Source organism: Plasmodium berghei (assembly GCF_900002375.2).
Source record: "Plasmodium berghei ANKA genome assembly, chromosome: 13".
Classification (NCBI taxonomy): Eukaryota; Apicomplexa; class Aconoidasida; order Haemosporida; family Plasmodiidae; genus Plasmodium; species Plasmodium berghei.
The window spans coordinates 1-16,525 of NC_036171.2; the positions used below are offsets into that span (position 1 = coordinate 1).

A 16,525-nucleotide genomic window follows, 5' to 3' on the forward strand; every position below is an offset into this window, starting at 1 on the left:
TTTTAACTATTTAAAATATAATTTATTTATCCCTCAAAAGTCGAAAGTTTAAAAATGAATAGTCATTAATATATTATTATACCTTATGATAAATTAAGGCATATAAAGCAACTTCTATTATTACTAATTAATTTTAATACAGATGTAAAATACAAAAAGAGAATAGTAACTACAATTAAAACTTCAAAAATATTGTATATATACTGCGATTTTTATTGTATTATTAAAAATGGTAGATGCATAACATATATTTTATAGATAATGTTGTATTCTCGAATCTCGATCGATATTTATGAATCTATATTTTATGATTATTTATTATATATTGGTAATATGTTTATTTAATCTTAAAAACACATATTAATATGAATATATATTGTAGTGTAGACAACTGTTTCAAATGAATCTAATTATAATTTATGCCTTCATATATAATAATATTATACTGCTCAGTTATTAAAATATAATTTAAATTAAAATAAATATGATCTAATAAGTTTTACTAAATAAAATATTTCATCTAATAACGAAATATATTGTGTTATGCATAATTCAATATATCTATGGGTTAAATTTTCTTATATTATAGATGATAAGGGTTCTTATATATAGTTAGCCAACAATTAGAAATAAAGTATAAAATATGAAGCTATAATATTGTCACATTTAATATATATCATCGAATTAGATAGAAGCATTACAACTTATAAAAAAATGTTATGCGATCCCTTTTTGTTGCATATTTAGACATAATCTCGAGATTAAACATATGAGATGGTACATATATTTAATAAACATTTACAGACCAAAAATATTATCAAAATATAAAAAAATTAAATTACAATATCCCCGAACCTTAACTCAAAACGAAGATTCAGTGAACAAAACTATAACCCATAATACATAACCTTGACCCATCAAATATGAACACCTCGTCACCAAGAATATTAGAATTAAAAAACAAATTAATTTATGTATGCGTATATATACTTCTTGATTTTACAACTTTATGTTTCAATATTTTATTTATTTGTATTTTTTTAAATTATATATATTCTATGTTTTACTATTAAAAGGAAATTGATAATTTGTATTAATTTATAAAAAAATATGGTCGTCAATATTACTATCAATAAATAATTTTTATAAAATTAAAAATTTTGTTAGAAAAATGTTATTTAGTAAAATTTGTATTAAAAGTAATAAAAAAATCACAGAATGTTTGATTCTCATACTATAAATTTTATCATACTATTATTGTGATGAGGTAAAAAATATTGTTATTATAGTAGTATTATTAATATATAAAATTAGCTGAATTTCTCAGATTAAATTAAATTATTTTAATATTTAAAAATACAATACATATTTTATATTAAAAACTATGCATTATCAAAAAAAATTTAGAAAACAAATAAAAAATATATATAATTATATTAAAATAAATATATATTTTTATTTTAAATGATTGATCTTCTATTAGGTAATAACAACATTGTTTTTTTCTATTATATATAAACATAAGCACATGTATAATTCCATACATAATTGGCTGTTTTATAAATTTTAGATTTAATTTAGTTAATTATAAAAATATAAAACTTGTATATTCATAATCCTATATATTAAAAATGTTACTTATATAATTAAAGCTATTTATTTTTAGATATTATAATATTAATGAGATTGTGAATCATAATATTTTTTATATTCATTATTTATGAAATATTCTATTATTGATGGTGTTTTCTGATTGAATTAATTAAATAAAAAATATATTAGATTTATAAATTTGATAAAAGCATGCATTTTATCGTTTAAATATTTCTTTTTTATACTTTATTGGAGAAAATTATTTGCTTCAACTTTAACATACATGTGCTATTTTTCGAATTGTTAATTTTTAATTAAAAAAAATACTAATATATATTTTAATATTTTATTCGTATAGTTCAAAAATGAATAAGTTTTATATCCAATTTGTTTTATTTCTTTTAACCATCTCCCTATATGTGAATAATAAAACCCTTGCATCTGACCCTGCTCCAGGAACATCTACAACACCCGAATCAACACATCATTATCCTACGTAAGAAAATACAATAATATATATATTACATATTTCATTATGAAAATATTAAATATACATCATCGAAACAATATTATAATATAAATGCAATACCTTTATTTTTATACGCATTAAAAATATGTCCATTTTGATCAATGATAGTTCAGAAGTATATGAAAAAAACAAGCACCTATTAAGTACCGATCCAGAAGAAACTATAAATGCGGAAAAACATATGGAAGAAATTGTAGAATATTTCTATAGGCATGTTATAGGTGCGTATGGTTTAAAGGATAGTCGTGAGAAAAAAAATAAATTGGGTTGGATGTATGGATTTAAAAAAAACTATCAAGACAATAGATATATTGAAAGAATACATTATCGTCCATATTATGATTCAAATCATCGTCCAAAATATATTCCCAATATGGTATCAATTAACGAACAATATTAAAGTTATAAACCAAAATAAAATTAAAAAATTATTATAATTTATATACATATATTTCTCTTTGTTTCCATTAGCATGATCAAATAACAAGCATGTTATGGGATCCCGATTGTAAAAAACCTTTCAATGATGGCTCTTTTAAAAGTATACAAAACATAAATAATTAGTCAAATTAACATAGTATTGTTACTATTTATTCGACATTTCGTGATTTATTATTTTCATTGTTCTATGATACTATTTATTGTTTCACACATCTTCAAATTCATAATACTTAATTTACATAATGCAAAATTATTATTTTTTTGAAAAGTTGCCCGTGTGTACAATCCAAATTTAGTAATGATACAACAACGTTACGGAGGTAGTTCTATGAACTCTCAGAAATATTTTTATGCTTTAGCTGCATATGTTGAAGTAAGAAAGTGTTTTTTTTTCGTTACCCATAAAATAATATTATTCACAATAATTTATGCAATATATTTTTATCAATTTTGTAGAAATCAAAAAGAAAAAGTATGATTGTCATGGCTATAGTAGATATAAATGATCCCAACCCTTCCAATAAAGAATATAAAGACGCAATCATAAAAAACGCAAATTTATTAAAAACTACAATTGATTCTGAAGATCATATTAGACAAGGAAAATTAGAAAAACCGTTTGTTAACATAGCTGGATATTTCATAGATGAATTTTCATCAACTGATTTTAATATCGTCTATGCCAAATCTGTAATCAATATACAAATTTTAATAACATAATAATTTATTTCAACAATTGTTAAAAAATATATTGTTTTAAATAAATATATATATTTATAATATATACTATAATTTGAAAAAAATTTAAATATTTTATATATTCATCCATTTATGTTTTTTTTCTTAGTTTGATAAAAATGCTCCCGATGTTCTCGATAATCCCGATGTTCTCGGTGCTCTCGGTGCTCTCAATTGTTCCAAAGCTTCCTATTCTCTCGATGTTTCCGGTATTACCGATGCTCTCGATGGTTCCAAAGCTCCCGCTCCCAAAAAAAAGAGCTGTTTCCTATGTTGTTAATGATTTTTTCCTTCATATATAAACATATTTCATATATATTTTTCAACACCGTAATATTACAATATTTATGTTAATAAAACAATTTATTTTCATGCATAATAATTGCTTTAAATTACCATCATAAACTGGTTTTTTGTTTTAAGAGTGTTTTATTTGCATATAATTTGTTTATGCCTTTTAATATTAAGATGCATATATATGTATTATTTTTGTGAGAACTACAAACGTAAATATTATAATTTGTGAAAAATATTTCTTTATCGCAATATTTTCATATTTTTATGGTAATTCATTTTTTATACTCAAAATCGATAAGTTGCGTTTTTCTTTTACTATTTCTATCATTTTAATTGTTCTTATAAACCAAATAATTTTCATTAAAAATTATCTCCAAATAGGATATATCTTAATTATATCAATTCATGTCATCTGAATAATTTATTAATGATTTATTTCCTCTTTTTTATTTTTTTTCGTTACTAAATAATTTATAAACTAATATATTTTTAGAGTTATAGAAAAGGAAGTTATAATTGAAATCACATGAATCGATCATACGACACTGTTTTATATAGATTAATAAAATACACATATTATAATATTACACATAAATATACTTTTTAATTATACTTATGAGTTTATTTACATATGATAATAAACAATTTACTTATTTATCATTTTTTATATTTATATTGAATTTTAAAGTCAGAGCCATAAACATCGGAACTTTGGTTATTTTACAAAAAATATAAGACATTATTTAAATTTATTATTCTAAAGAATCGTCTTTTCTTTTATAAACAAAAAATATAAATCAATAAATTATACAGGATCGCCATGCATAAGTTTGTATATATTTGATAATCCTACTTCTTCCCCAATTTATAAATACTAACATAAACACTAACGCAAAAATCACCAAAATATATAACATTTTCAAGTGGACAACTATTTTTAAAATATTATACTAATTCTTAAAATAATGGGAATTAAAATAAATATGCCTTTAACGTAGCTTACCTTCTTTAAATATATTTCCTCCAAATAGTACTTTATACTTCAATTCAATTCCTACATCACTTCATTTATCATTCGGTTCAGGTGTCACTGAATGAAGAAATCGCATTAAATGTCCTTTTGGTTGAAATAAAAATAAATTATTTTCTTCCAATTCCCCTGTTTGCCTCTCAGTTTCTCATATTAAACATTGTAATTATTTAAATCAACGTTCTCTTCTAGAACCAAGTCTATTCCAATATTTGATCAATTGTTCCATAAACCATTAACCCCAAATTAGCAATAAAATACAAAAAGTAAATTATTCAACACATTTACCATTAAGTTATATTAACACAAAATCCAATTCTTATAATTTATCAAAATATATTACTTTATTCGTTTATCTTCATCCTCATTTTTTCTCTTACATATTTAGACTTAATATAAATCTTAAAAACTACAAATTATCCTATACATATTTAAAACAAATACTTAAACTAATAAATATTATCAAATTACTCAAAATTAAATACAATATAATACTTAGCCCTAACCCAAATATAGGGCCCACAAACATAACCCTGACCCATAACATAAAAACGGTTTAAAAATTATACAAAATCAGTATAAAAATATTATAACTATACATATATAACATTATATATTATTGATTATATTATTTAATTATTCTTATAAACCAAATAATTTTCAGCAAAAACTAACTATCCCCAAATATGACATCTCTTAATTATATTAATTGATGTCATCTGAATAATATATTAATGATTTATTTTCCTCTTTATTTTTTTGATTCTTAAATTGAGTCTTTGAAGCCTTTTCCGAAAGTCAAATAATGAATGCTAATATAAAAATAGTAAAAAACAATTGTTAATTTTGTAGTGATGATATATATTTTAAATATTATATTTTCATTTGATTTGTTAATTACCTTATACGTAATTCCTAAATAGATAAGTAATGCAAAAAAAAGAAATGTCATTGGGATTACTGAAATTTTTATAGATGAACTTCGTGAACTTCGTGAAAATGGTTTTGTTGCTTTTTCTGTTGGAAGAATTGGGAATTGTTTAAAATTATCAATTTTACCAGATTTATCAGTTTTTAATTTATTATAATCAGTTAATAAAACAGACAATATTTGACTATGAGGGGTATTTTCAATATTATAGTAATCGTTGAGATCTGTATATTTCTCAACAAAATTATTCGCATTATTTGACAGGGTGCCGCTTTTTTCATTCTTTGCAACATTGCCATAAATATTACATAATAATTTGAATGCATCATAAAATTTAGACAGATCTTCAATATCAATATTGAACAAATCTTTTTGTTTATCTATGATTTCCTTAAGATTTGCACAAATACTGGAATCATTTATAAATTTACTATATTTACCACTATTTTTTACATGTTTAGTATAAAAATCGTTTATTGTGGTGGTATTGTGCTCTGAATTTTGCTTTAATTGGTAACTTAACCATGAAATAATATATAGAAAAAATGCATTTGTATTATTTTCATTATAATCATCTGTATCTTTGGATATAGTAAAATATTGTTCAAGTAACCATAAAAATCCAATTGTAATTTTTTCGAGATCAGTATTGCAGTTTTCACTAGGGCAGTACTTATTGAAATTTGTAATTTGTTTAAATTCAAAATTTGCGGTTCCGCCTAATTCAGCAGGTAAATAATACCTCAAAAAATCAAATTTTAAACACTAAGAAACCATTTAAAAAAAAATGGTAAAAATATGTATTAAGAAAATGTTTTTAAAATAAAGCTTAATGAAGTTTATAGGAAATATAATATAAAAAAATGTACATACTAGAGTATCATTCATTATGATGGAATATATTTTATAATCTCTATGTTAAGGGGGATTCATGTTATATATATACTAAAATAGGTAATACAATTATTTATCCCTATATACAACAATTATTTGTAGATAAAAATATTTTTATTATTATTAATTTCAATTTAAAATTAATATGGAATAATAATATAATATTTTACTATAAGAATATTATATTTTTTTTATGGTAGTTAAATTTCCTTGTTTTTGGGGGGTTTAATACATTTATTATATGTATATATAATACAATTTTGCATAAATTGTTATCCTCAATAACACTCTTATGAGCATTATTATAAAACTTAAAGTAACATTGTAATGAAATTAGGATATATCTTCTTATACATATGCTTTAATATAGAAAATATACGTTATATCTTTTGTTTTAATAAATGATGCTCCAAAAATAATATATTGAAAAAATCGAAACAATTAAGAAATATATTATTACTATAATCCTTAAAAGTATATAAATGGTTATTTTTTAAAATATATTAAATACTTATATACTTGCTTCTTATAATATATAATATAGACTTTTCTAAATTTGTAACATTTATAAAATAAGTTGCATTGTTCCCTTTTTTAATTTATATGCATAATTTTAATATTATTTTTATTTAATATAGATAAATTCATAATATATTTTAATAAGTTCGATAACATTATTTTTATTCCTACATATTTAATTTAAAATTATTCTTTATTGAGTGATTTTATAATATATTTTGCACATATTTTCCACGGTTTAAAACGAAAATTAGCGCTGAAATCGTATTTATTATGTTATTTATAAGCTTAAATAAACCTTTGAATGCAAATAGTTTTTAAAATAATAATAATTATTAGATATTAAATATTAAAAAATTAATAAGTATTGATGCAAATTTTAAAATATAATAGAAAACCATGCGTAATTAAATTGTTATATTTACATTTTAGATAGGGTATATAAGGGAATTATACTTTTTTAAGACAATGATATAGCTATATAACATTTATTTATTCTACATAGTTTAATTATATTTTATATTTTCTACCATTAAAACTTTCAATGCATGTATATATTAAAATTAATCATTAAAAATAACTTAGAACTATTATTTTTCTAAATATATAGTTTGCTTTTATATTTTATAATAAACTATATTTGGTTTTATGATGAAAAACTATATTTTTAAGAAGACTATAATTATTAATATTATTTTCTTGGTAGTGTTAATTCTAATATTATCGCATTAATGCATACTTAAATAAATGTTATAATATTTCATTTTATCATATATCCATACAATTTTAATATGATTATAAGTTTAATAATATATATAATTAATATATATCAACGTATTCGAATCAGATGAACTTAATGGTTTGTTCGTATTTAATACGTTTATATATTTTTATTACTATTATTATTGCTACTGCTATATCACTGTATAGTACAATGCGATAATTAATGCAGTCAATAGGGATACTTTAAACCAATTAGTAATTTACTTGTTTCATTGTTTTAAAGTATAACATTTTAGAACATATATATTATTTTGTAATAACAATATATTTAAATTATATATTTGTGATTTTATATATATATAATAACCTAATAAAAATATTATTAGTTAAAATTAATCATTACATACTTTTTCTATATAATTTGCATTAATATATAATTCTATATGTTCCCCAATTTTAACATATTTCAGTTTTAGTCATCGATACAATATTATATATATTAGAAAAATAACGTTAATTTTATATACCAGGTTGTTTATAAGTATTATAGCAAAATATAGCATTAAATTTTATTTATATATTTATTTTTTAACTGTTTTAAAATATAATTTATTTATAACTCAAAATTATAATGTTTAAAAATTAATAATGATTAATCTAATATTATACCTTCATAATAAATAATATAAAACTATTTCTATAATTTTAATTTAAAACCTTACCATAAAATTATACTATATATAATCGAAAGTTAAAAGGATACTATGCCTATATCTATATTGTAATTTTTTATTAATATGTATATTTTTATTGTATTATTTAAAACGATTGATGCACAAAACATCTTTTATAGATATCGTTGTGTTGTCGAACCTCGATTGATGTTTTATGAATCTATATTTTATGACTACCTATTCTATATTGGTAATATGTTTAATTAATCTTAAAAACACATTTTAACCTGAATGTATTTATAATGTAGATGAATACTCAAAATGAATTTTATTATAATTAATACCCAACTTCATACATAATAATAATATTGTACTGTTCGATTATCAAAATACAATTTAAATTAAAACAAATAATAAGTTTTACTAAATAAAATGTTTCATCAAATAAAGACATATATTATGATATGCATAATTCAATATAACTATGTATTAACAAGTTTTATGTAATAAATAATTATGATACAGATAATATGAATTCATATATAGTCAATATATATATATTAATATATTCAATATCCTGTTTTAATCATATTAAATCAATATTACACTTTATGGAAAAAATGTTATGCAACTCATTTCGTATTAATGGATATGCTCCTTTGGGTGGTACATATTTGGACTTAATTTTGAAATTAAACATACGAGTATAGTATATATATATTTAATCACCATTTATAGACAAATAAATATGATCAAATTATAAACAAATTAATAAAAATATAACTCTAACTCAAAGAATAGATTCCATAGAGTAAAACTATAACCCACACTGCAGGATCATGATCCAAAATACGAGTTCTCCAAAACGCAACTCTAAACCTAAATCTGAACCATTAATATAGCTTATAATTTTATTAATAAGTGTGCTTAAATTAGTTTATTTAAAATAATTACAAATACTAGCTAAAAATGAGTAAATTCGAAATCCATTAATACATAATATATATGTATGGAAATAAAAACATGAATTTTTGGAAAACAGTAATCACAGACGAATTAATTATATGACATGATTATATATCAAATTAAAATATATAATAATATAACAAGCAATTAAATTATATTTAATTATTATATAAAATGTAAAAAATATAACTTTTATGCCATAAAATATTAAGTATATTATTTCTAGTCATTTAAACATGTATAATAAAGCATAATAATAAAAAGTGGTTATTTTAATATTTTTTTAATTTAGAGGAAGATTCAATAAGTCTACAAAAGAAAAAAAACATGGAAAATCCAGACGGTATGAGTAGTATAAATAAGCTAAAAACCCCTGTTATTGGTGCCGAAACACCAACTGCTACAAATATCAAATACGACAGGATGACTTTGATTAATTGTTTTTTAATTTTTTTATTCAATTTTGATTTCATATGACAATTACTTGATGCAATTTTATTATTTTTATTATTTTCCAATTGTTTAAAGTTTTCATGTTCTGATACAGAACTATTTCCATCTTTTTTTATTATTTTTTTATTCTCTATTGGTTGTATTGCTAATTCATCATTCCTTTTATTATCAAGCTCTTTTTTTACTTCTTCTAATTCTTTTCGAAGTTCATTAATTTTTTTTTTTGTCTTACTATCTACATTTTTTAAATCAAGTGATGTGCTACTTCCTTTATGCTTCTTTATATGTGAATCTATAATATTTCGAAGGTGTGCTATTTCTTTGTTACCTTCAACACAATCACCAAGTTGACTTGCAAGACTCAAAGTTGATTGATAAAAATCATATAAATCAAATTGGTTATCTGAATCTGCTAATGTCCTATTATTTCTAAAGTTTATTACATTCCTTTCAAGGTATATCCCTCTATCGTTTACAAAGTATAATTCCTGCAAAGAAATGAAATATTAACACATATATAACCATTTTTAATTGTTGGTTTAACTTAAGTGTTTTTCCAATACATGAGACAATAATATAAGGTTAATGTGAAACAAATAGATACAAAAACTATAATGAAATATTATTAATAATAAAATAATATGTAACTTACATTTTGGGCATATTCAAAAGAACAAATAACAATTGAAAAAAGAACGCATTTTAAAATACTGACTCTCATTTTTACCTTTATTTATTAAATAAATGAGCTAATATATGTAGTTTGAGATAATGTTGATAACTTGATATTTATTCCCAAAATATTAATGTTTACTATAGTTTTTTGTTCTAAAATTTATAAATAAATTATATATCTATAAAAAACAAATTTTATTTCATTTATTAACTCTTTGCACTTTCTATAGAATTCATTAATTCAATGTTGTAATAAATTTCGTTATATTCATTAAAATTGTTTATGGATATATATATATTATGTTTTTTTTCAAAGAAATATTAACTTTTATCTAAAAAATACATAATTTTTAATATTTTAATTATAACAAAATATATGTATATAATAATTTTCCCTAAAATTTATTTTTAGAAAATTTGTTATAAAATAAACTTTTAATATAATTTGTAATACTTTGGTATATTTAGTGAAGGGGTTTTAATATTTTGTAAATTTATATATTTTCTATTATCATTTACATACGACCAAATAATAAATATCAATTAAATAATATGATATTAGGTGCATATATATATGTTCTATATGAATAAATACAAACATATAATGAGCACATTAATAAAGTATCTTTGTTATTTACATTTAAATGGTTTCTTATTGTTATATTTCTCCTATTTTAAATATTAATAATATTCCACATTTTATTTACCATTTTTTTGTAAAAATATTTTTTTTCATAGATTGATGTATACTAATTTTATTTATAAATATATCTATGAATGTACGCATCAAATGTACTATTCCTATTATAATCATATAAAATATTCATATTTTCAAGTATGCCTCATTATAAATCACAACGAATAATACATATGAAACCAGAAAATGAAATACAATTAATAAGAAACGCTTTATTTCTCGATTCATTAAACATATATCATAGTACCTTTAATAGTTAAACATTATATTGCCTTATTTTTATAAATACTATTTAAATAAAACATAAATATAGCACATTATCATAGTACATTTCCTCATATAGAAAATGTATTACATTTTTTATAAAAATAGGGTAAATGAGCCTTAATTATAACTCACATGTATTAAAGCCCTAATTATTTATACTAATAAAATAAATGCGGTTTATTTAGTATTTTTTAAATTTATATATTTTTTAAATTCAACTTCAAATATAAAATAAATAAATGTTATCATTCCAAATAATTGTTTTTTCTTTTATAAACAAAGAAAATAAACAAAGAAAATAAACAAAGAAAATAAATTAATAACTGCCATATAACCTTCCTCTATATATTTAATAATCCCATTTTCTCATAAACTCAATTTACGACTTTACAATTTCTTCAATTTATAACCCTTTTCACGTTTTTCTGTTTTCCTTCATTCTTCCCCAGTTTCTCATATTATGCATTGTAATTATTTAAATCAACGTTATCTTATAGGATCAAGTCGATTACAATATTAAATCAATTCACTCATAAGCCATTAACACAAAATTAACAATAAAATACAAAAAGTAAATAGTATATTTCACCACATTTGCCATTAAATTATATTAACACGAAATGCAATTCTTATAATTTATCAAAATATATTTCTTTATTTGTTCCTTTTCATAGTAATCCTTATCCTCAGTTTTCTTACATATTTAGACTTAATATAAATCTTAAAAACCACAACTTATACATACTTTTAATAACTTGTTTCCTATATATATTTAAAATTATTCCTTAAATTAATAAATATTATCAAATTATTCAAAATTAAATACAATATAATACTTAACCCTAAATCCTGAACCTTAAAATAATTATAAATATTAACTAAAAATTAGTAAATTCGAAATCCATTAATACATAATATATATATGCATGGAAATAAGGATAAATGAGTTTTTGATAAATACTAAACAAAGACAAATTAATTATATGACGTGATTATATATCAAATTTAAATATATAATAATATAACAAGCAATTAAATTATATTTAATTATTATATAAAATGTAAAAAATATAACTTTTATGCCATAAAATATTAAGTATATTATTTCTAGTCATTTAAACATGTATAATAAAGCATAATAATAAAAAGTGGTTATTTTGATATGCTTTCTAATTTAAAGATACATTTAATAAGTCTAAAAAGGAAAAAAAACATGGAAAATCCAGACGGTATGAGTAGTATAAATAAGCTAAAAACCCCTGTTATTGGTGCCGAAACACCAACTGCTACAAATATCAAATACGACAGGATGAATTTGTTTTCTTCTTTTTTAATTTTTTTAGTCAATTTTGATTTCATATAACAATTACTTGATTCAATTTTATTATTTTTATTATTTTCCAATTGTTTAAAGTTTTCATGTTCTGATACAGAACTATTTCCATCTTTTTTTATTATTTTTTTATTCTCTATTGGTTGTATTGCTAATTCATCATTCCTTTTATTATCAAGCTCTTTTTTTACTTCTTCTAATTCTTTTCGAAGCTCATTAATTATTTTTTTTGTCTTACTATCTACATTTTTTAAATCAAGTGATGTGCTACTTCCTTTATGCTTCTTTATATGTGAATCTATAATATTTCGAAGGTGTGCTATTTCTTTGTTACCTTCAACACAATCACCAAGTTGACTTGCAAGATTCAAAGTTGATTGATAAAATCCATTTAAATCAAATTCGTTATCTGCATATGCTAATATCCTATTATTTCTAAAGTTTATTACATTCCTTTCAAGCCATATCCCTCTATCGTTTACAAAGTATAGTTCCTGAAAAGAAATGAAATATTTATTAACATATATGTAATTAATTTTAATTGTTGGTTTAACTTAAGTATACCTTACCAATACATGAAACAATAATATAAGGATAATGTGAAACAAATAGATACAAAAACTATAATGAAATATTATTAATAATAAAATAATATGTAACTTACATTTTGGGCATATTCAAAAGAACAAATAACAATTGAAAAAAGAACGCATTTTAAAATACTGACTCTCATTTTTACCTTTATTTATTAAATAAATGAACTAATATATGTAGTTTGAGATAATGTTGATAACTTGATATTTATTCACAAAATAGTAATATTTACTAGTTTTTTGTTCTAAATTTTATGAATAAATGAATATATCTATAAAAAAAAACGAATTTATTTCATTTATTAATTTTTTCTATTTTCTTAGAACTAATTTATCTAACCATTGTAATAAACTTCGTTATATTCATTAAAATTGTTTATGGATATAAATACTATATTTTTTTCAAATCAATATTAACTTTTATCTAAAAAATACACCGTTTTTAATATAATTTATAATATGTTGGTGCTTTTAGTGGTACGGTTTTAATATTTTATAAACTTATATTTTTCTATTAATGTTTAATACGAACAAATTAATAAATATCAATTAAAATAATAAAATATTAGATACATATCTTTTTTTTATATGAATAAATACAAACATATAATGACAACATTAACAAATCACCATTAATATTTACATTTAAATCGTTTCTAATTTATTATATTTTATTATAATATTTCTCCAATTTTAAATATTAATAATTTTCTCCATTTTACCGATTTTGTGGAAAAACATATTTTTTTATTATTTTCTTACTTTTATATTTTTATTTTAAATGATTGATCTTCTATTAGGTAATAACAACATTGTTTTTTCTATTATATATATATAATTTCATAGATAATGAGATGTTTTATAAATTTTAAATTGAATTTAGTTAATTATAAAAATATAAAACTTGTGCATTCATAATGCTATATATTAAAAAAGGTGCTTATATATTTAAAGTTATATATGTTTAGATATTATAATATTAATGAAATTATGAATAATAACATTAGATATTCACTATTTATCAAAGCTTTTGTTTTTGACGTTGTCTTTTGGTTGAATTATTTAAATATAAAATATATTAAACTTATAAATCTGATAAAAGCATAAATTTACCGTTTAAATAATAGTTTTTTATACTTTATTGGAAAAAATTATTTGCTTCAATTTTAATTATACTTGTGCTTATTTTTCGAGTTGTTAATTTTTAACTTAAAAAATACTAATATATATTTTAATATTTTGTTTGTAAACTTCAAAAATGAATAAATTTTATGTTAAAATTGTTTTATTTCTTTTAACCATCTCCCTACATGTCAATAATAAAACTCTTGCAACTGACCCTGGTCCAATAAAATATGTAACATTCATATCAAGAAAACGTTATCTTACGTAAGAAAATACAACAATATATATATTACATATTTCGTTATGAAAACATTAAATGTATGTCTTTGCAAAAATTTTATAATATAAATACAATACCTTTATTTTTATATATATATAAATATGTTCATTTTCATCAATGATAATTCAGAAGAAATATATGAAAAAAACAATCACCTATTATGTAAATATCCCAAAGAAACTATACAAGCGTGCATATTTATTAATGAAGCTTTAAAATATTTAGAACGTTATGCTACAAGTAAAGATTGTTATAAATTATGTAATAGATATTATGCTTACAATATCTATTTTTATAAAAAAAAACATCGAGGTCATACAAATGTTGAAAAAATTCAATATATAATTATTAATCAGAATGAGGTATCAATTAATGAACATCATTAAAAGTTATAAACCAAATTAAAATAAAAAAATTATTATAATTTATATACATATATTTCTCTTTGTTTCCATTAGTATAATGAAATAATAAACATGTTATGGGGTCCCAATTATAAAAAACTTTTCAATAATGGCTCTGTTAAAAGTATACAAAACATAAATAATTAGTCAAATCATTATATTATTGTTACTATTTATTCGACATTTCATGATTTAGTATTGTCATTGTTATATGATACTATTTATTGTTTCCCATGTCTTCAAATTTATAATATTTTAATTTACATTATGCGAAATTATTATTTTTTTGAAAAATTGTCCGTGTGTACAATCCAAATTTAGTAATGATACAACACCATTGCAAAAAATGGCCGTGATCTCGTCATAAATATTTTTATGCTTAAGCTCCAAAATTTTAAGTAAGGAAAATTTTCCTCTTCTATTTCGTTATAAATCATATTTTTTATATTATTCACAATAATTTATGCAATATATTTTTATTAATTTTATAGATATCAGAAAACAAAACTATAGTAGTCATGGCTTCAGCATATATAAATGATCACAACCCTTCCGATAAAAAATATAAAAACTAAATCGTAAAAAACGAAAATTTATTCATAACTTACATTGATTCTGAAGACATATTAGAAAAGGAAAATTAAAAAAACGTTTTTTAACTTAATTGCATACTCCATTGAAAAAAAAGACAGATATGTTAATATCACCTATGTCGACTCTGTAAGCGATATACAAATTTTAATAACATAACAATTTATTTCAACAATTGTTAAAACAAATATTATTTTAAATAAGTGTACATATTTATAATTTCCAAAAAACCTGAACATGTTATATATTCATCCATTTATGTTTTTTTCTTAGATTGATGTACATGCTTCCTTTTAATCAAAATGCATTATTGTAAAATATTTATATATAAACATATATTTTATATATATTTTTCAGACCGTAATATTAGAAAATTTATTTTCATGAATGGAATTTATTTATTGTTTTCATTTTTCTTATAAACCAAATAATTTTCATTAAAAATTAATTATCTCCAAATAGGACATATCTTAATTATATCAATTCATGTCATCTGAATAATCTATTAATGATTTATTTCCTCTTATTTATTTTTTTTCGTTACTAAATAATTTATAAACTAATATATTTTTAGAGTTATAGAAAAGTAAGTTATAATTGAAATCACATGAATCGATCATACGTCATTGTTTTATATAAATTAATAAAATACACATATTATATATTACACAAAATACACTTTTTAATTGTTTATATAAGCCAAATTACTTATATTGAATTTTTAAGTCAGATCCAAAGAATATGAACACAAAACAAAAACTATTAATTATAT

General features: G+C 20.4%; 4 protein-coding genes and 1 pseudogene across 4 annotated transcripts, besides 1 other annotated feature; 2 read left to right on the forward strand and 3 right to left on the reverse strand.

Moving 5' to 3' along the window:
* Positions 1-1,958: 1,958 nt before the first annotated feature.
* Positions 1,959-3,581, forward strand: PBANKA_1300011 (fam-a protein; the record flags this gene model as incomplete). Its single annotated transcript, XM_034566565.1, has 6 exons — positions 1,959-2,089; positions 2,231-2,498; positions 2,594-2,663; positions 2,833-2,936; positions 3,020-3,253; positions 3,411-3,581. 6 exons carry the CDS (start codon positions 1,959-1,961, stop codon positions 3,579-3,581), a joined length of 978 nt encoding a protein of 325 aa, XP_034423149.1.
* Positions 3,582-5,333: 1,752 nt separating this feature from the next.
* PBANKA_1300021 (BIR protein) lies at positions 5,334-6,447 on the reverse strand (the record flags this gene model as incomplete). Its single annotated transcript, XM_034566566.1, has 3 exons — positions 5,334-5,414; positions 5,530-6,324; positions 6,433-6,447. 3 exons carry the CDS (start codon positions 6,445-6,447, stop codon positions 5,334-5,336), a joined length of 891 nt encoding a protein of 296 aa, XP_034423150.1.
* Positions 6,448-9,607: 3,160 nt separating this feature from the next.
* PBANKA_1300031 (fam-b protein) lies at positions 9,608-10,509 on the reverse strand (the record flags this gene model as incomplete). The annotated part of the gene is made up of 2 exons (XM_034566567.1): positions 9,608-10,276; positions 10,441-10,509. The coding sequence occupies 2 exons, from the start codon at positions 10,507-10,509 to the stop codon at positions 9,608-9,610; spliced, it is 738 nt and encodes a 245-aa protein (XP_034423151.1).
* A 2,070-nt stretch (positions 10,510-12,579) lies between these two features.
* Positions 12,580-13,493, reverse strand: PBANKA_1300041 (fam-b protein; the record flags this gene model as incomplete). The annotated part of the gene is made up of 2 exons (XM_034566568.1): positions 12,580-13,254; positions 13,425-13,493. The coding sequence occupies 2 exons, from the start codon at positions 13,491-13,493 to the stop codon at positions 12,580-12,582; spliced, it is 744 nt and encodes a 247-aa protein (XP_034423152.1).
* Positions 13,494-14,611: 1,118 nt separating this feature from the next.
* PBANKA_1300051 lies at positions 14,612-16,050 on the forward strand (annotated as a pseudogene).
* Positions 14,612-16,050: a sequence feature (fam-a protein, pseudogene).
* Positions 16,051-16,525: the final 475 nt, after the last annotated feature.